This window comes from Bombus vosnesenskii, unplaced genomic scaffold (assembly GCF_011952255.1).
Source record: "Bombus vosnesenskii isolate JDL3184/JDL3185 unplaced genomic scaffold, Bvos_JDL3184-5_v1.1 scf7180000013314, whole genome shotgun sequence".
Classification (NCBI taxonomy): Eukaryota; Metazoa; Arthropoda; class Insecta; order Hymenoptera; family Apidae; genus Bombus; species Bombus vosnesenskii.
The window spans coordinates 2213243-2234698 of NW_022882960.1; the positions used below are offsets into that span (position 1 = coordinate 2213243).

Below are 21456 nucleotides of genomic sequence, written 5' to 3' on the forward strand. Positions count from 1 at the left end.
CGATTCCTCCGACCCGCTGACAATCGACCAGAAGGCTTAGAGCTCGTCCCGATCGAAACGGTTCTTAATCGCGATCGACCGGCTAGAAAAAAACGCGTCCAGGGCGTTTACGGTCGCGGCACGGCTCGCTGCCGGGGTATCGTGCTCGTTTGCCGGCTTGGTACTAAATAATTCATCGGCCTGCTGCCGCTTTTGGAACGAAGCTTATGGGGTGGAAACTGTTTTGTTGCTCGTTTAGATGTTCATCGACCGAAAGGATCGAATTGCGTTTGTAAAGCTTGTGACCCGCGATTTTCAGCGAAGTTCGACATTCCGGTAGTACCATTTAAAACAATAAAATTAAAAAAAAAATGAAGATGGAGCATCCAAAACTCGAAAGAAATTTATGTAATTTTAATCGGTTAAGTTCTCCAAAATTAATAGCAGAAATAGATGTTTCGAGGTAGCTCTTACAAAGATTGCTTCTGGGTTGTTGGAACTTTTCCGAAGATCGATCCGAGACCCATTGTGAGTATGTGAATAGAAGTCATGCTTTTACTAATTGTGAAAAAGGGATGAAGAAAGGAAATTTTAAAACTTTCGATAATTTTGCCATTAAATATTCTCTCTGCTCTATTCAAGATACTCGTATTCTCAATCACAGCTCACGAATTCGACATAGTCGAGCTTCCCAAAGCTCGTCAGGGAAACCGCAATTTTCGAAGTGGTCGTCAAAGAATCGTTGCGAAATGAAAAAGTCGCATCGGCTGCCAGAGATACGTAAAATATCGCCATACCGTACATCGATTCTCGATCAGGAAATTGCACGGCAGGCTATTGGAGTTGCTTCAATAGCGGGCAGAATTGGCAGAGATCCTAGGGTCTCGATCGATCGGAGAGCCGCGGCGGCTCGGTTAAACGGCACGGCAAGGATAGCAATAAAATAAATTGGCTTTATGCTCGATTCTTATCAATGAAATATGCACTTTCTCCGAACAATAGACATATTATGTAATGTGAAATATATTCAGTTTCCTCGTGTTGCACACTTTCCTCGATACGCCGCGATAATGGACGATCGTTATTCAAAATTCTATTCCCCGACGCGTTAAGTGGCGCATGATTTACCGCCTTTCCCGTTCCACCGGGCCTTTATTCACCTACTCGCAACACTGCGTGAACACCGTTTTAATGCCGTGCATCGATACGATCGAAAATTCGCCCAGCTCGCTCGCGGCGGCGAAAGAATTCGCCTGGAGAGAAAGGGCGACACCTGTTTCTCCGTTTCGATTATTTATCGCACCTCGGTACGGGCCGGACTAGAGACAATCTGCGCGTCGTTCGTCAGCTTAATTACCAGCGATTAGTAAATACAATGTGTACATGGTGTGAAATCGCGAGATAATAACTCGCGATTTCGACAGAGAAGAATAGAAGGCAGCGCGCCAGGAACATGGAAATTAATTTCTACGAACGTTTGTACGTAGGTAGAGTTTCACCTTTGGGAATTTATGCAAACAACGCGGTCGACGTACGGACATTGTGACAGAGTTTTCGTGGAAATATTAATGACACCATTAAAGTCAGTCGGTGAAGCAGCAAGCTTTCTAACGATCGACGTTGCTAGACGCGTGGTCGAAGTATCATACAAATTTCACGAACTCTGAACCACGTGAAGAGGACGTCGAACGAGGAAGGTCCTCGTTAGTCCTTCGGGACGATGGATTGATTGAAAATCCCGATAAGGCCGGTCGTTTATCAGCGTAATTGAATTATCGAGCAACAAGCACGGTAATTACCGACGATAGCCATTTTTCAACTGGATTCCGATTAGCCTCGGCCCAGTGGGCTAATTAGAAAAAACGTCGCGCCCTCGGTTAATTAATAACCGCGTCACGATTTGTCTCGCGGGACGGGCCATGCTCTGACGTCTAGGAAATTCGTAGTTGAAGCACGATATTCAAGTCGCGATTTTGCACCTTGTCCGTGATTACTGTGGGCGTGTCGTCGATGTCGCGGCCATGGAAAATTATAATTATTACGGAAACCGTCGTCGATCATGTTCGTCCGGCTGGAAAGCTCGTTCCTCGCCGAGTGGATTAATGAATCGCCGTTATTATTCCACGGTGATTGCCGAGAAAAGCGGTCATCGCAATATATCCTTGATTTCGAGCGTAACGCGTGAAAGATACGGATGGCGATGCTGCATAGCGAGTACTTATCGAATATCGGAAATCGATTATCCAAGTATCACGTTGGAATTATTATTTCCTATCTAGTAGCTTGTAACGAAATATGTCTTTATTTCTGGATATATTCTACAGTCTGTTTGTACATAGTTTCCTTATCGTGGGATACAAAGATATTAGATAATTTGTTAGGAGTAATGGAACTCGTTACAACCGGGGTTTCGTAAAAAGCGAATAGGAAACTTAGTAGAAAGATGGCAAAAATGTTGAAAATAAAGGAAAATACACCGATGATTAATTACCGGTACAGATACTTGTTCCTTTTCACCTAATGAACACGCCCATTCATAACTCACCCGACACCTGACATTTTACAGATATGGCACAATTTACTTTCCTTTATAACGTAAATAGTTAACCAGTGTCAACTTCATTCTGCTAGCGTGAAATTAATTTGTCATTACGTGACGATGCAAACGAGACTGTACATACTGAAAAATTCCTGTTACTTATTGCATAACTTAATGGTCCGTTCATTTGGCGAAATAACAAATTTGTCGTCCAAATAATCAAAAGTAAGCCAGCTACGTAATTACCTGGGCAAACGGGCGAGGTAGAGTAGAAACGACGACACTTCCTTAACAGACAGGGTCTCCCTTCTGGTCGGCTCGTCCTCGAACTCGAGAACGGGTCTGCCGTAGGCATCCGTGCAACCTGTAACACAGAAGTTCGAAAAATTAATTACCCCTCGAAATCGTTCGTGCAACCCATAAACACATTGGAGACTTAACGATGTGCTTCGAGATGGGTCGAATTTACAGTATCGATTAAAGACTTTTCTCTCTACTCTTCGCGGCACAATGAACACACGCACACACCGAGGCACTGGTGACTGAAAAATACGTAGCAAGGAACGCAGGACGCATTCGCGAGCCAATCCATGAACCGATCGTCCCGCATTAACGGCGTAATAAAAGTCGGTAACAGCATTTGATTACAGACCGTGATCCGATTCGGGCTGGCACCACGGTCGATCGTAATCGAGAACTGACGTATAAGTTATTAAATGATCGGCTTTTAGCCGTGCCTATCTGCGCCACCCGGAGTAGGTCATCTTCCGGTAAAATCTTGACTGCTTGACTGCTGACTCTGTATATCGATGAAAATGTAATAGCCAAACACGGGCCGAGATCGAATCGTTGGCATAACCAGCGACAAATGAAATAGAGGACGTCGTAAAATCTTATTGTCTTAATCGTGAGCGCAACGTGGAATCGGATATCGATGCACAAGGACGCTATCAGCCGTCGATCGGATCGTTCGATTGACGCACGACCGATGTTACCTCGCGATCTTGTCGTTGTTCACCGATTAGACTCGATATATGAGCGATACGATCTTGGACGGTTCAACCACGTTCTTCCTTAGAGTTGGTTTCGCTTTCGTTACTCGATGACAACAATTGCGATCGATATGGGAGTAAGAGTTAGATGGATGTTCGATCTTTCTGTAATCTTTTAATTTCTATATTTTAGTTTTGCCCGCATTTTAGCAAGAGAAAGTTATTTTCAATGTTTTAAAAAGGTGTTTGACGTAGGATTGAATCGAGAAATCACGCATTTCAGTAAGCATTTGGTCGTATTTTGTCCTTTAAGATATTTTTTAACATTGAAGGATAGAAATGGATCGAAAACAATAAAAATAATTTGATATTAATAAGTTACGGTGTGGAATGTACGAATTTCTGATGGAATGATTCTTTATCTTCTTATTGAAAAGAAGAAACCGGAGAAGCTTAACTCGTCTCTTTTGGAAAGCTGACTGACATGCGTGATCACGTGCCTCTGACGCGTGCCGTTACGAATGAACACACGAGCAACAGCTCGAAATCTGCCCGAGGGTGATCGCTCAGGGCGTTAATGATAATTCATAGTGGCGTAAGTTATACAAGCGATTACATGGCAAGGCGATGATAATGCCCAATGCCAGTGGGCAAACTCGTGTACGCTTGCGAATTCCCGGGTTACCAGTGTTAATACACTTTTGACATGTAACACGTGCTGTACAGTATACAATCCCTTTGATCATCGAATAGCAGGCTTGGGCTTATGAAAATGAAACTTTCCTAGTTTGGAAAGACCGATTCGTTGATTACCTAAAGACAAATTTCCTTCGATCAATTCCGGAAGAAAGAAATTTCCTACGATGTAGAAAGACAACTTTAAAGTTTTGTAACAACTTGAAAAATACTTCTTCGTTTGAAGCATCGATATAAAAAAAGTGGAATTTTAAAATTTCTTTAGTACGTATATATTAGGTTGTCCGAAAGGTTTCTTTCGTTTTATAAGGAAATAATAGACGCACAATGTTTCTTGTTTTATATTAGTTTATTGAATTATGCACGAACATAATAATAGAAATAGAACGAAATGGATCATACTTAATTCAATAAAATAGTATAAAACAGAAATTGTTGTTCATCTATTATCACCTTATGGAACGAAAGAAACTTTTGAGACAACCTAATACTAAAGCTTTATATTGCTGTTGCTTATGCTACGTGATACACACATTCATCCTCAAAATTATCCTAGAATATTTCATCTTTCTACGATTGAACTCCTTTGATATTCGTATCATTAAGTCTTCCTTATTGCTGAAAATCATGAAACGCGTCTCCAGAAACACGACATCAGTCTCCATAAACGCGCAACTACCTGTTTCTGAATTAGCACAAACGATCACGTTCTTCCGGGCATTTCTCGGAAATAATGTTACGTATCCAAGCGTTTCCACGAAAAAGAAAAAAGTCTGGCTCACGAACACTGTCCAGGCGCGATGTGTGAAAACGCTCGTGGTGCTCCTCGTGACATAAAGACGATGCCGGCCTTCTTGGGCTGCAGGCAGTCCTAGAGCGTACCTTAACGTCTTCATCGAGCGGTGAAACCGCTCCGCGCTCGTAGTAGGCTCGGTAATCGATCGGTTATGGTAATCCGAGCGGCTGCGCCGGATCGTTAAAAAAGGTCGCGGCGGGCAGCGCGATCTTGCATTTCCTTGCTTCGAGAAATCACGTCGGCTAGCACCGTTCTCGATGTTTACGACACGATTAACCGTGCCCGTTTCTTCCCTCGGTCGCTTCCCGATTTTCTATGCAGCCTTCGGCGATCGTTCACGTATTTCCGTGGAAACGTGCGCCCATTTGCGTTCGCAGTCGTTCGCTAGGATTCAGAGAGGAAGGAGGAAGGTAGATGGACGTTTATCGGAGGAATTTTGCGTCCGGACAAAATCTCCGGAGGGTTGACGAGTGAGATGAAGCGAATTAGAATGGATAATGGAGAGAAGTCGTGGGTTGGATGTTACGAGGTGAAAGCATATTGGTGAAGATCAAACTTTTGGGACACTGAGATTCTCTCTTAATGAAAACCTTTCAGACCTGCTGTAATCCCTTAGAGTTTGAGAGAGGATTTAACCCTCTTGGCCAATGAATTTATAAATCCTCCTGCTCTTCTAAAACATACAAATTTTATGAACTTTGATCATTACATCTAATACGAAAATCGTTAAAACCATAGTTCAGAATTGTTTTTGGAGAATCTAACGATATTTTCCGAAGCATTTTTGTGATGGTTCTTTATAAAAAAATTAAGAAATCGTCCTGAGTACAGGAACAAGTCATCGCAACGTGAAATTATTTTCCACCGAAAAAATCACTTTCACTACGACAGATTCTCTAACGATCGATCACGGTATCTGACCGAACATGTCGGCGACCCCTGCAAAATGACTTCATCGCTTTCGATTCCCACGAAACAGACTAAAATGCCAGTTGCGCCCCTCCAAAACAATTCCCTCGGCAAGTTTCCCCCGATGGTACTCGAGGCCTACGAAATTCCAGCGCTTTCTACCCGGCTTCGACGCCGTATGCCGAGATCGAGTTACAATAATAACCGTTCCACGACGACGGAGGCGCATATATCGTGGACCGACGCGGCGTGGCGCGCATTCTGCCTCTACAAATCGTCGCTCGTCCATCATCATCGCATTACCCCCTCGATAAAGATTGAACGAACCGGGGCCGAGTACTCGGCTTTTAGCGTAAATCAAGCGTACTTATGCTCACGACGCGCGTCCACTCCACCTCGCGAGCCGCCGCCACGCCGACAGGAATCCGCTTGATCCGCTATCCTTTTCACATGCCGAGTAATAAGCAAGTCAGGGAGAATAACGAATAAACATAACGAAGATGAAGAAAACCAAGAAGAAGAAAATGACAACGATGATAATGAAGAAAGAAGGAGAAGGAGAAGCAGAAGAAGAAGAGTAGGAGGAGGAGATGCAGATGCAAAAAAGGGGTTGTAAGAGAGGGGAGCGTCGAGAAGATCGCGAGTAGCCGCGAGGCGGACGATGCGTACCGCCGCGACTCGTGAGAAAGATGAACGATAGTCGGATGGATACGTCAATACGCGTGCGCCATTAGCCGTGTTGCTTTTTGGATTTATTGCCGCCCCGTAGATCCCCGATTTCTAATTGCACGCTCGCGATTCATCTCCCCTCCCCCCTCCTCCACCTTCGTTCATTTTCTACCTCTCTATGGATCCACGTTTCTTTTTCATATAGCTCGCTAGTTCCCATCGCTATAACGCGAGTACGCTGTGACTGTGAGCACGATCGATTTCTATTAAAATGAAAACGTCGAGCGCCGTGAAAAGGGGCTGCAGGGCGTAGCGGAACGTGTAATTCACCGACACCCGGTTGAATTATTGGCGTCGATCGAGCCAGATGCTTGCTGATCGCTCGCTAACAGAGAAAGATCTAGCCAGGAGAGAGGCTTCTTCCTCCTCTTCTTCGTCTTCTTCTTCGTACGTTTCTTCCTCTTCTTCTTCTTCCTCTACTATTTCGTAGAACGAAGCAAAGTCGTGTCCCGTCGTTTCGACCGCGACCACGCTACGGATTAATACCTCGATGCGCTAGCGAGCCGCTAATCGCTTAATTAGTCGCGCCTCGCCGTTGCTGCGGACGCGAGGATCCAGACGCGTTACGATCGCAGTCGCGCGACTCTCGCTCGTCCATCGTAACCGGCGATCCACGCGCGCTACCAGGGATTCCTCAAGCGGCTCGGTTTAACGGTAATTTGAATAACCGAGCCAGGAAATCGATGTGCTTTCGCCAGAAAAAATCCATGGGATCTAGCGGATAGAATGTACGCGAGGTTTAATAAGTTGGTTTCTTTCAGCATCCTGGTGTTTTTTTCCTTTTTTAAGCTCGATGGCGGATTCTTTGACGAGACGAATGTGCGCACGGGTTAACTAACGGTTAGAAATGCGCCGATATCGTTACTTCGAAGCGCGCTTAGGTAAGGTAATATAAAATCAATAAATAAATAAATTCATCGGCTAATATCGTACTTCTGCACGCTATGATTATAAGAAGACTGTTTCTGCAATTTCATACTCTTAATCGAAGAAATGGAATTTAGGCAAAGATTTGTTTTAACCACAAAACCGTTTTACAAGCGTGAATCTGTTATTTGCTTGAATTAAAACATGCTTTTTAATTGCCAAATTATCCTTAATTAGTCGAGTCATTTGTATTTTAGTACTACTTGTTGAACCTATTTATCTTGAAAGAGTACTATTTGAAGACGACACTTAAGATTTCAAGAAGAAACAAATCAACGCAAGACCGATTGTTTGAAAGCTCGTTCCCTATTACATTCGTCGCGACATAGAAAATATCGTCGTAACTTGAAAACGCTCTCGAATACAAATATTCAGTTTCATCGTGTCGAAGAAATTGATTTTAATTGAAGACGGACTACTAGACAGAGGAAACTAAACGGGCAGAAAGAGAAAGGAAGATCGTTTCCATTGGAAAGAGGGAGCTTCGTCTAAACACGCTGATAAGTAAAATTATCGCGGTGCTCGCGCGAACGTGCGCTCAAGCTGACCCTGCGCTGGCTCTATCGGCCACGACTTGGCTGCGGATTAACACTCGTTAGCTAGCTCGAGAGTCGCTATAATCGCTTAATTAGTCGTTGAACGGCACCAATACGCGCACCTCTCTCCGAATAATCGATTCCCCTGTACGTTTCTCATGGCGAATCGCGACGAAGATTTCACCACTCGGTAATGCCGATCCTGAATGCCAGATCTGCAATTATAATCACACCGCGACGGACAGGTAGCTTGGATCATGTTTCCTTCCATTCGTCCGATCGCTTCGAAGGCCGAGTCGATGCATTTTGAAAATTGATAGGTGAAATTTGACGATTTCATACGGAGGATATTTCTACCCTTCTCCTTCTTCGTCTTTTTCTCCTTTCGTTTCTGTTTATCAGTTTTTTTTTATTTATTGTCTAGAGGTTAGTTTTAAGAGTCTGTTGTTAAAAAGTTGGGATTAGACAAGAGGAAGATGCGCATGGTTTGACTGGCTTGATCCTGGGATAGCAAATAAAGGATTTCTCCTTTTTAGTTCTGCTGTTGTACGATTGATTTCTTCTGTTCTTATGGTTTTCGGAAGTAACAGCCACTTTCACGCGATTGCCTGGAGCTCCAGGCGTCAGCTATTTGGACGCTGGAATCAGAAGAAGTCTAATCACAGATTAGTGGTCTAGCGAACGAGGGATTTCTCTCTGGATCGTTCGTTCGTCAAAGAAATCTAATCTAGGCTTATAATCTAAATACTAGATTATATATAGATTATAGATATAGATTACATTAATATTAAATTGTATATAGATGATGGATATTATATTTCTAAATAATCATCGAATCGAACATCGAATTTTCTCTTTTCGTTATTAGAAAAATCCAAATCTTGTAAAACACTCTGACGATCTGTTGGCAAACAAGCCTGCTAACGCAGACTCGGAATCCATGGAATCTTTGCAATCTTCTCGTGTTTTACACCGCGCTAGAATTTTTCTAATACGTTCACGTTAAACGATTTCACGGAAATTGCTCGCGCGTATCCCCGGATCAGATTCGCGCGAGTAAGCGAACGTATTAAGCGTTGATTAATACCCAGGGGAACATCTTATTTGTGGAAAGTCTTCGCACAAAGGCCAACTCGTGTTCACTACTTAGGCCAGAATATTCGCCGTAATGCGATAAAAAACGCTCGACCCCTATTAACCTTCGATCTTTCACCTTTCGACAGACTATCGACTTCTGCGTACCGCTCGTCGATCATGCGCGACGTGCAAAGCACGAACGGCGCCTCGCAATGCCGCTTTTTCCGTGTTTCGTACACACGGAAATATGATACATCCTGTCGCTCGATGATTGCCTAGAAATTACCTCGCGGAAACTGTACCCGAAATTGATATTAATATAATTTTCGCGAACACTGCGTTTTTGCAGAATATTCTATCGTGGAAAGCGAATAAAACCAATCTTCGTCCACAGATCTAGTGAATGAGTATAGCCACAGTTTATCAGTGAAAGGGTTAAGATCCCACGGCCTTCGAGAGACTTTACAGTAGGCCCCGCACGCCAACAATGTACGCTTCGCGAGAAACAGAAAATCGTAAATAATAGCGATCGTGTATGTACCTTACACACGCAAACCTCATGTCCCAAAACGACTTCCATAAATCTTCCAGCCCCTCTAAAAAAATGAAAAAAAAAAAGAACGCTGTACCACTGTATCACTGTACCAGAATCCCAATTCTTATCAAGTCAGTTTCCCTAGCGAGCTGGCAATTTTCTATCGAAACTTTCCATTGGTTTCCAACGTGGAACACATTCTAACGGCTGACCCCTTCGCGCATCGCGACGCCAAAATGACGCGGGACCACGCCCTGACTTTATCCGCCGATCGTTCTGGATGGATTTGTTGGGAACGCGTTACCGAGTGGCTCGTTAAACGCGTAACGATCGGCGCACGCAACGACTAAAACCGCGAGAAGAAAAACTGCATCGGAACGGAAAAGAAAGACGAAATACGAAGAACCTGGGAAACTCGAGGATATCATTAACTTTGGCGAAACGAACGGCAGGAAGATGAAAACCCGCGGAAAGGAGAGGCAATTTGCTGGAAGGTTCGTGGCGCGAGATGAAATTGTGGGCGGCAGCCGTTTGAAACATTAGACTTAGGAAGAAGTAATTTGTCGACGACCTGGATAGCTCAATCGGCCGGGTCAATCGTCCGGCAAATCGAGGATCCAGATTCGAATTCCTTCTTAACCAATCGATTCTTGAATCTCTCGCGATTCTTAGAAATCCGATCGACGATCAAGACGAGCACTACTTTTTCCATTTTGTAATTTCAAATTTCTTTGAAGATGGATCAATTCAGTGCTGAAAATTTTAATCTTTCTATAAAGCGATGATTCTTTGAAAAGAGCATTGGTTAAATCGATGTTAATTAAAGCAAATATTCGAAACGTATTGGAAGATTTCAAATACGATAAAGTCCAGAATGAAAAATACCCAAATACGAAGAGTACGGGGAAAGAACGCGATAAGACACATTTTCTATTATAGTCATATTTTACAAAGCAGTGGCTTAAAATTCTTAACCCTGTTAAAATTTTTAGTCGTTTTATATTGAAAATTTAGTCACGAAGTGACAATAAAATTAGAAAGAACCCCTGTGATCTTCACATATAAAAATCCTTGATAAATCGAACTTTGATAAATAAACTGATCGAACATCGCTAAAATCTGTCAATCTCGATTTTAACAAGAATAAGTAGTTCAACGATATATCAGCATGGTTTATTTATATACATATGTACGTAACGTAGTCTCAATTAAGAGCGAATTCCAGTGAATCGTCGCGTCACAGGAAACGCGAAAAGATAAGAAGTGAAGAAAGGCAAAGATCAAAGTAGAAGAAGCGACTGGAGACGAGTTCGCGCGGGTCGAGCGTGTGCCACTAGAAGCATGGCGGAAAACTTTCTCAGAAATCCTCATCTCGATCTCGTCTGAAAGTATTCCATACGTTCATACGTATATAGACGCTCGTTCGGTCGCTCGCCAGTGTGGTCTAGAATGCGCGCGGCGAGTTCGTGCGTGGCTAATACGCTCGATCCAATCGGCCGGGTGATAACCATAATCACGTAGCGGCTTGGTGTACCGAACGTGTCCGTACAGACTGCGTGGATCGCGCCTTTGACGATCTTGAGCTTCGTGCTTGATACCAGGTTCTGTCGATCCTATATGGCTTTTGTTTGAGAAACTCGTCAGAATTAGTTTTGTGATTAGTTTCTCTGTACGCAGTACTATGAGAATATTGGCTCGACATTTTATTCCTCTTATTGCAAACACTAGAGAAATACGTTGTAAATTTCGATAATATTGGTATTTCCATATGACCGCAAAACCTTAATACTAGAAAAACGAAATGTATATAAAACTAGATAAAAAGATGCTTCATTGAAAAAAAAGATATACGACGCTGCAAATACTTCAAGCATTAAGAAAAATCCAAATTAACGTTTCGAGTCCAGAGATAATTAGATTCCTATCACATTCTATCTTTCGTATCTCCAACTCTATTCATTTCTATTCCAAGCAATGCTTCGATTTATTTATTTCTCGTTATCATCTCTTACTGAAAGAAAATGTACATAGACGCTATGATATTGGAAAGCCAAGATTGGAGCAATGGAAGAGACGCAGTTTGAATGAAACGAACGAAGACCCGCCTTTCTCCGTTTCCTCGCCAGCTTTTTCGCATTCAGACGTCCCGTCCCTAGTCGTTGCTATCGACGTAGCCCCTGTGGCGGGTCTCACGCCCGCGCGATCCTCGTTATTTACGAGTAGAAACGGAGGGTCGAGGGCGGACCAGACTGTCCGACGCAGAACGGGATCAAACTACTAATTGGTGAGCGAATTTTAATCGGAGAACGCGCCACTCTCGACGCAGAGCAAGGCGCCTCAATGGATTCAACTATGGGAAAGCGCGTGTTCTACATTTCGTGTACATATAACAGCCTATATGGGATTTCCACTGGTGATAGCTGATGCTTTTTGTTCCGCTTTATTAGAACAATTGAGAATAGAAGTTGTGTGAACATTTCTTTTGGTTTCCAGTGGATATTTGAATGATTAATGATTCGTAATAATCTTCTGCTATGGGAAATCATTACTATTATTTGAGAACCGAAATGATAAAGATTACAGATCTTATAAAAGACAGGATAGATCTTAATAATAGCGATGAGAATGAATTTTTGCAAATTTCTTCGTATTCCTATCGATGAAACGAACTGTTTATCGTTCCGTACGCCATTAAATTTTATGATTTCTTCAAGGTTACTTACACTTTCGATTTTACGGAGTATTGCTCCATTCACTGAATTTTCAATTTCACTTGAAAGCTTCTATATAGAGGCCTTTGACGTCAGTGTGGAAAAAAGATTGCCTGTTGAACGAAGGAAAGAGCAGTTCGACGTTCGAGATTTTCAATCTTCTTGAAACACCGGCAGACGGTCGATTATTTTTCAGTCACCGCCACGATTTTCCGAGGAAACGAGATCGCTCTGGCGTTTCGAGGAACTGCTCGTTCCAGAAGCGAAGATCAGTGATAAGAGCAACCGATAACGGGTCTTCGGCGGGTGGGCGTACATTGCGCTCGTAGCAGCGATCGAAAGTATCTCTTGCAGTTATATTGATCGTCGATCGAGAGTCGGATCGTGGCTGCTCGATATTCCACTCTCCAAGCGACTTACTGAAGTAGGAAGAAAAACGATATCAGAGGCGTAACGGAAAAATTCCTCGGAGGAGGATCGAAGAAAAATATCGCAATGAGGAGAACGAAGACGATGTAGTCGATTTTCTGAAACGTTGGAAACGCAATGATATATTTAAACAATAAACACTTCAATCAAAATATAACCTTATAGAATATAATTTCTATATAAGACACAATGTTTGCACTACCATTTTATTGAAAAATACGACGTTGCAATCATAACGATGTAAAAGCTTCCAGTCATGATACATTGATATGTATATTGAAAACGAAATCTTAGAAATGAGTAGAAATAAAGCAGAACGAAGTAAAGTTTCCAAACAAACTAACTAATGCTCGTTCGTATGCTCGCGCTTATCGGCGCAATTAACGCTGCGAATAAGTCATTGCGAGGTAATCGAGCTTCGAGAGTTGTCGCGACGCGAAGATCCGATAGTCAGATAATTATCCAGCTGGCTGGAGATACCACGATGGTATCGATATCGATTCGAACATTCCAATCGTCGGAACTCGTTCCATCTGTTTTTGCACTTTGTGTGTCATTGAAATGCTTTGGAGCGTAGTTGGGTGTACCACCCGAGCCGAAGCTTGATTTAAGATCCTTTGGCTGCGTTTCAACGACTCTTGAACTACGAGGTTGTAAGTAGATGTTAAAGCGTATGAAAAGATTCAGAAGCAAGAATGGAATTGGGTTAAGGATAGTGGAAATTGCTTCGTAGTGTTGCTGGACTTTTTCGTACAAATAATTATTCTAATTAATTAGAACAACGTTATACACTGCTAATTTCCATTATAAAAGGATTCCCTTTTCTGTGCGCAATACCTGGTTTCCAGAATTGAACAGAATTTATTGTTTCCAGAAAATTGTACGATGATATGATATACCATATACCAGTCGTTTAGAAACAATAATGAAACCGAAAAGAATGTAGAAATACCGAAGCTAATGAATTTGATATCTGAAATATTCATATCCCACTTAAATATTCGATATTCGTATTGTTATGGTACATACGATATTCTTGATTATATAAAAGAGAAAAGCAGATGCCAATTTAATGGCGAATCGCATCTTGTATTGTATTTCTTTACCACAGTTCAATTACCATAACTTAAATCTACACGAATGCAAGGCGATATACCAATAAGAAGAATCATTACAGAAGTATGACAACGAAATGGAAGAGCAGTCGTAACCGGTACCAGATTAGAAACCCGACAGAAAGGAATTTATACTCGATCGTTTCACCTCCGTCACGCTCGATCCGCGATCAACGTGCTTCCGATCGTGGGTCAGCTGCGTCCTTTCAATTTATTAACCCGACATGAATCGTTCGCGGACGCTAATTGCACCGGCTGATACCAAAGCGTCGCGCTGCGCTACGCCGCGCCGGCAACCAGCAAACGTTTGCCACGCAAACGCGGCGTGTCTCGCCGGGACGCACGTAGCAATTACGTCGCGCGGATTATTCGTCGCCAAGCAGCTCGTAAACGTCCAACGCGGAAACTGATTCCCGACTGCAGCTTGGAGAAAATCGAAAAAGTGATTCGAGAATTTACGACAGCGTGCGGCTACGATGGTGCGTGGAGATGGCGAATATAAGTAGCGTGCTATTCGTTTGAATTGTTCAGATAAGTTACTTGTTTTTGGAGTACTTGTGACACTACGATGATAATTAAGAGTTAAAAAATGCATTTATAATAAGACAAGAGAGTTAATATAGATTTCTTTGAGAGCAATCTATATGTCAGTGACTCGCAATGTCTTTGCCAGTGTTCACAAAGGAGAGAGATGTTAGTCATTGAACCAAGCATCGAAAGTGCACGTTTATATTTGCGTACTTACACGAACGGGCCACCAGTACCGTAATGTATATTTCTTGGAACACTCGTGATCTTAAAGATAGACATCTCATCAGCTGATCGCGAGTGTTTACGACCACGGTTGCTGACCCTAGGACCGGTTATTCATTTCACGCTATTCTCCAAGGATATGTATTTAAAGAAATCAATTCTGCGAATTGGCTAGTATAGGCGTTGAAAAGTCAATATTTAAAAGTCTCTTGCCGCCATAGATATTTAGTGAAAAAACGTGGGCGACACCCAAGGTGTGAAAACTAATGACAAGAAAAAAAATTTGCATTGTAATATTTCTTGAAATAATCAAAGAGTAAAAAATACGAAAAATATAAAATAAGAATTTTCAATGAATAAGATTGTTGAAATTATAAAATTCAGAAATTAAAATGAAATTTCTATGTAGAATATGTATTATTGATATAGAAGCTGTCTCATTAGGCAGTTCCAGGCTGACGATTTCATCTTTCATCTCGCCGCCGATTAGAGAGATCGGCTGGCCGACAATAAGTCCCGTAACGAGGCAATAAGACGATCGCCATGGCCGTGATCGTCTGATTAATAGAATCCTCGATCGCACGATAATTCGCCGTTTGATTAATTCACCGATTATTCTGCGATCGTTTCGCTACAAAACATCAGGTTCGATCCGATTGATCGGCGCGCTGTATCACGCCACTGATTGATCAGATAATAATTTCTCGAGCGTTTAGAGAGGTCGAGCCACTCGAGAGTTCGACGCCTCTCGACGCTTCCTCGAGAAACGTGAATAATTGAACGAAAGCGCGTATACGACAACGCGTGATTAATTAGGCGATAGTTCTATGTTTCAGTAACCATGACGGGGTCAGTTTGAATTCAAGGATCAGGTGATTGAACAAGGTTCGATATAAGATTCGATGAGGTCTATTCAGAGACCGTTTTCATACCACCGAAGAAGTAGAAATAAGATTTGTATTTTACTAACTAGGATGTCTGATCGAGTAGATGATTATAATCGATACAACTTCATCATACTGAAACTTTCGAAACACCATTTTAAACGTCTTAATGGTTCTAGAATAAAAACAGGCGATCGGTTTTATTTAAGAAAAATTGTAGAAGATGATATTTGATAGAAATATGTCAAAACAAAAAACTAACAGTAAACGATTGTTTATAAATCAAGTGTCAAACAAACGTAATCGTATCAGAATTTATATTGTTGTTTCAAACCCTTCGGAACTTGCTACTTCCAACTGTTAATCTTCAAAATTCACGTTTCCATCTTTACCATTTTACCCTTCTTCATCCTATTACTTCCTAAAATTATGGATCATCGATCAAAAACTTAATTTTAAGCAGATGGTAAAATTGCAACTTTCTCGATCCGCGGTTCCCATAAAAGCAATTAACAGCGTAGAAAATCCACGCAACGAATAATAGCGGTTGATACGGGCGAGGAGCATCGATCGTCTGGCGAAGAATTATCGATTGGCCTCGGCGAAATCTTAGCCTGACAACGGCTTGGGATCTGGGTCGTACCCTGAATTCTGGCTGCGTGCACGATATCCGAGAGCTTTTGCTCTGCGCGTAATTGCTCACGTAGCCGAAGCGTGCGCCACCTAAAACGACGCCCGAATCCGTGTGATTATCGAGTATCGAAAATTACAATGTTCCGTTTCAGTCGTGCATTTACCGGTTTTAATCTTAAGCCTATTATTCCGCGATTGGGCTCCGTCTTTTCGCTTCTTCTTGGCTCTTTCGATTGGTATAAGTACGACGATGCAATGTATTTTCGGGCCGAGTTCTTGGACTTTTTGTACGATGATTTGCTAACTAGTGATCTTACCGAATTGACAAATGAGCTGTAGGTTATAGACCTTGGCTATACTGATTATTTTTACAATTTCAGATGGAGTAGAAAAATCAAGCAGTTTGAACGGTATTTATAATTATAAACAAATACGAAATTACAGAATTTTACTTGTTCTATTGCCAAACTTGTTAATATTGCAGCTCGTAATTTATATCTTTTCTTACAAAGCTTTGCTGGTAATATATTTCGCGAATAATTGTCGCGATTATGGAATACCCCTCAATCTCTTGTGTCTACATTCTGTGATTAAGTTCTTGATTTTAATTTTAAGACATTAATTAAGTGACTCGCTGTTAACAGATAACGGTGTTAATTTAATGATTCATTCTAAACTTTTCTAATATTTGTCATAATCAAACATCGCAAAGAGCTTCCCATATATCTTCGATTAAAAAGTGCATTCGCATCCAATAATAAATTGACCGGTAACGAGCCACAACTAATAACGAACAGGCCGTGAAAAGGTCTTTAATTATCGCTGCCCATGGTCAGTACAATGAACAAAGTACCGCAAACCGTGCATAGGTAATTAGTCTAATGCCCGTTTGTTGCATAAAAGCGGTCATTATCATAACTCGTCGTTATCCGCAAAGGGAACGTAAATTTTCGTCGATCCCCACGTCTGATAAATTATCGGGACCAGCGGATTTTTTTCAAGGTGTCGCGGACTATGTGGTTCACCCACGCGAGATGCCACGAAGACTTGACTGAGAGATACCAGGAATGTCTTTCGGTACGATTCATTCTGGCTAGCATTGCGAGGCGAAACATTCCATTGAACAGTCGCGGTTTGATCGCGCAGAGGATGATTAACACGAGGCATCGTACTATACATTCATCATTTTCTTCTCTGCAACTTCTTTCATTGGAAGAAAAGGAATTTTAGATTAAATATAATTCTGGAGTATAATATGTTTGTTTCCCAAAGCGTAAAGAATATTTGGAGACCGAGATTGAAAAAAGAAAACTGTGGAATTAATACTTCTGTCGATTTTACTTTGCAATTGGGGAAAAATAATCACAATATCATCCTTTACGTTATATTTCATAATTCAATGCCCATTAAATCTAATCTTATTCAACCTAAAATAATAAAATAAAAGATTTTGCTCTCTACTGTTTCTGAATTCGAAGCAGCGATAGCGGAAGCCATTCTCTAGGAAAGGGTAGGACCAGGTCTGCTCCACTAGCTCGAGCACGGATCAAGCTAAATCATCTAATTCATGCTCGACCACACGAGCGCGTAATTTAGCCGAAGGAGCTTACACGTGAAAGCGATCGGCTCTTTACGCTCGCTCGTTCGACAATAAAGATGTTTGCGAAGCCGTTGACCCGGCGACTTCGATAATCTTCCGACGAACCCCGCTCTGCATGATATTCTATCGTTACTCGAAAAGTTCACGGATAACCAACAACCTAGCACACGCCTGAGACTTATATACTTTCGGTAGAACAGTGAAGCAGGCCTGATAATTACCTTTTACCAAGAACATATTAATAAAGATCTTTGTTCCAAGCTATTTATTGCTTTATCGTTCTCGTACCGTCGTTCTTTTACAACGACACATCTTTATACAAACATGAAACCTAATGTGTCGAATGTTGTGATCTTTATCTTTGTAAAACAAAATAGATCATACGTGATTCGATAAAATAATGTAAAATGGAAGATGTTGTGCATCCATTATTTCCTTCTAAAACGAAAGAAACTTTTCGAACGACCTAACATGTTCAATCATACGAACGAAACTAGAATTCGAAACTATACACGATGTAGCAGATAAGTGAAACGAAACGCGAAGACAGCGTTAATCGGCGTAATATTTTTATCTTTCTTAATTCATTACTCGATTACCACCGATATTAAAACATTCGGCACCGCCCACCTCCAATTATCCCTACCAATTGCTATCCAATCACTTAACTGCGTATTTCTTATCGCTATCACTACACCCCTCCAACACCTTTTCTCATCGTCGATTTGCTCATCGTTGAACGGCAGACCAAGCGATCGGCGCGAATTTAACATGGATTATCTATCCAGATTTCTCCCGCAACGAGATGTAATTTTCAAACGGCATCCCTAATTGAACAGGAAACGGCAACTAAATACTAATAACTCGACGGAGAGTTTAGACGGCTGATTCGATTTAATCGCGCGACCGAAGACTGTATTTTGCCTGAGTGGTGGAAATCAGAGCGAACGAAGGCGTGTTAAAGGCGTATTAAAGGCGCGTTTCGCGATCCTTCGAACGCCTCCGAGCGAGGAAACGTTCCTCGGACATACGAAAGTGTTCTGACACTTTACGTGAAACATTTTTATAAATACGTTGAACGTGTATACAATTTTTTAAGACTTAATTAACAGTGTAACGAGCCGCGACTATGGCACGAGTAGCGAATACAGAAATACTTTCGCGAACACGTGTAGATTGGACGAGCGCGGTCAACTTTCAAGACACGAAACGCCGATCGATTCTTTCTGTCGATCCGGCCTCGTAATCCATCGCAGCCGGCTTCTTCTTTTTCTCGCTAGATGCGCCTCTTTTGGACAAACGCACGCGTTCTCAACTAGCTAATCGGCGACAAAGCGACTGTTGCTTTGCCAACTACGGGATTACAGTTAACCACTTTAGGTTCCCTCGGCTGTTGCTTGAGAAAAGCTCGCGGGGAACGATGTGCTCACACGTGCGCTTAGTTTTCGAATTATTTCGCGATTGTTCGTAGTTCGTCGTAGCAAATAAGCTCTGGAAGTTAAAATTGCCTCTCGCGATCGTGAAACGTTTTGGCACTATCTCATGATTTGAAACACTCTTAGGTTGTTTAATTTATGATGTTTTGTAATCTGGTGTTTTAATTTGGATTGAATGAAAAGTATTGTTCTAGATCTATGCGAAGACTAATCTCATGATTAATACAAAATATCTAGAACTGGAGCATGTATCAATTAATCGAGTATTCAATTACGATATACTATTAATCAAACTTTTCACTCATCAATTTTAATGTTTTACTCGTCCTACAATAATACAAGAAGAATTGTATGGTATATCTTCAACGATGCTGGAATACGTTCAACTATACAGCTGTCTTTGTTACCAAAAATAGACACGAATGTAGATATTCCTAGTTTATAGCTGCGTCTAACGATCGGATGTAATAACAGTCAGGCAAGGCATATAATGGGATAATGGGGAAGATAATGGCATGTAACCGAGCGATAATTTTTGCACGAGAACGAGGAAGCGTGCGAATCCTGTCGTAGGATGACAAATAAGTCGTGCGAAATCCGTGCACGCAGGAAATGCTCGCGTTTAATTAACTGAGAAGACTCGATTAAAGAAAAACAGATACCTGCGAATGATGAGCTACCGAGAGAATATAAAGGGATCGGAGTTGAGATTTTTAGCAAAAAACACTCGTAATTGACATAAAGTTGATTAATTGTACAATTATTCGGGTAGCAACAAAGAACAAAGGCGTGTTTTCACAGAGGGTTGAAAAATAAGTGCGTGATCTATTGTACCGACAGACTATTTACATTGCCTTAACGGGAAATTCGCAGATAATTTAAGAGTACTATGAGCATTCTTTAATCGTGATAATTTAAGAACAATGGAATACAAGAATATCTTAATTCAAGGTTAAGTATCAAAGAAACGTATCCCGGAGTCCAAAATTCATGAATTACATGTCTTTAAGTCTTCCATAGGTAGAAGATTTATGACCACTGTTCTTAAAAATATGGAGAGATTCATCTTATAATTTGCTGCATGATACTTCATATCTGCGAATAGACTACAGAACAGATGCGTGAAGAGTAGTCAATTTAATTTAGTGACTAAAAGGCGTAAAATCGCTTTTCCTTTCACTCGTTCACGGATTTTTGGGCCACCTTGTCTTTTACTTTCTACGCTAACGGCGACAGTGTAATTGTTCGTGCGTTTAAAAAATTCACCACCGGTTGAATACGTAGCTTCGTTTTTACTGCAGCATGCGCAGACCGATTAATAACACGGTAAAACGTTGCTGCGAACGATGGAAGATTACAGGCCTAGGATTCCCAACGATCAGAAAACAAACTAGCAAACAACTGTTTCTCCGATATGAGTCACGTCATGCCGTACACACAATATACTTTGAAAAACTAATATAGCGAAGGATTTTTTTTACAAATGCAACGAGCATTCGGTTCTCAATGAAATTTCTCGGCTCGTACGAAGAAACACGAGACTCGTTCTCAGAAGGGACACAGAAACCGTTTCACGGGCGTTTCGTTAAAATTGAATTCCACAGTGACTTCCGCTTTGTGTTCTCTTCTGTCTCCCTCTCCGTCTTGAGACGACGAGTGTACCTTTTTCATTTTGTTTGCCGTTTAACACGCGCGTCGATGAAAACGGCCATGGAACGAGGAGACACAATCGGTTGCGGAATTACAGGTTTCGCCGACGAGAAACAGGAAACGCTTTTACATAGAAAGAAGAGACAAAATGGCGAAGGAGGCATCTACAAAGAGAAAGCGGATGCTCGAATGAAGAAAAAGAAAAAGAAAAAAAGGAAGCATCGCTGTGATATTTTCAGTAAAAGACGATGGAACGATGAGAGAAGAGAGATTCGATCCGCGGGACGTTTAATAAAGATCACGAGGAAGTACAGTTACACTGTTTTCTTTTCGAATTAGTCGCATTAGCAGACGATTCCTACGATTCTCTACTCTTTAACAACGAGATATTGGAAATGCACCGTGGAGAACGTTGGAGCGAGGGAACACCGGAATGCGAGGAAATTATGCGTTCCAAAAGAGGAAGGCAATGGATGCGCACACGTGAAATGGTTCGGAATCGTTGCACGCGTGGAAAGTCAAGTATCGAA

General features: G+C 41.7%; 1 protein-coding gene across 6 annotated transcripts in view; it reads right to left on the minus strand.

Moving 5' to 3' along the window:
• The window catches only part of LOC117235250, a 305200-nt gene that overhangs the window by 99987 nt on the left and 183757 nt on the right, over nt 1-21456 (minus strand). For all 6 annotated transcript variants that reach the window (XM_033497118.1, XM_033497116.1, XM_033497117.1 and 3 more), the window contains exon 7: nt 2765-2882. In XM_033497118.1, the coding sequence (XP_033353009.1) occupies nt 2765-2882 (118 nt within the window). The remainder of the gene's footprint in view (nt 1-2764; nt 2883-21456) is intronic.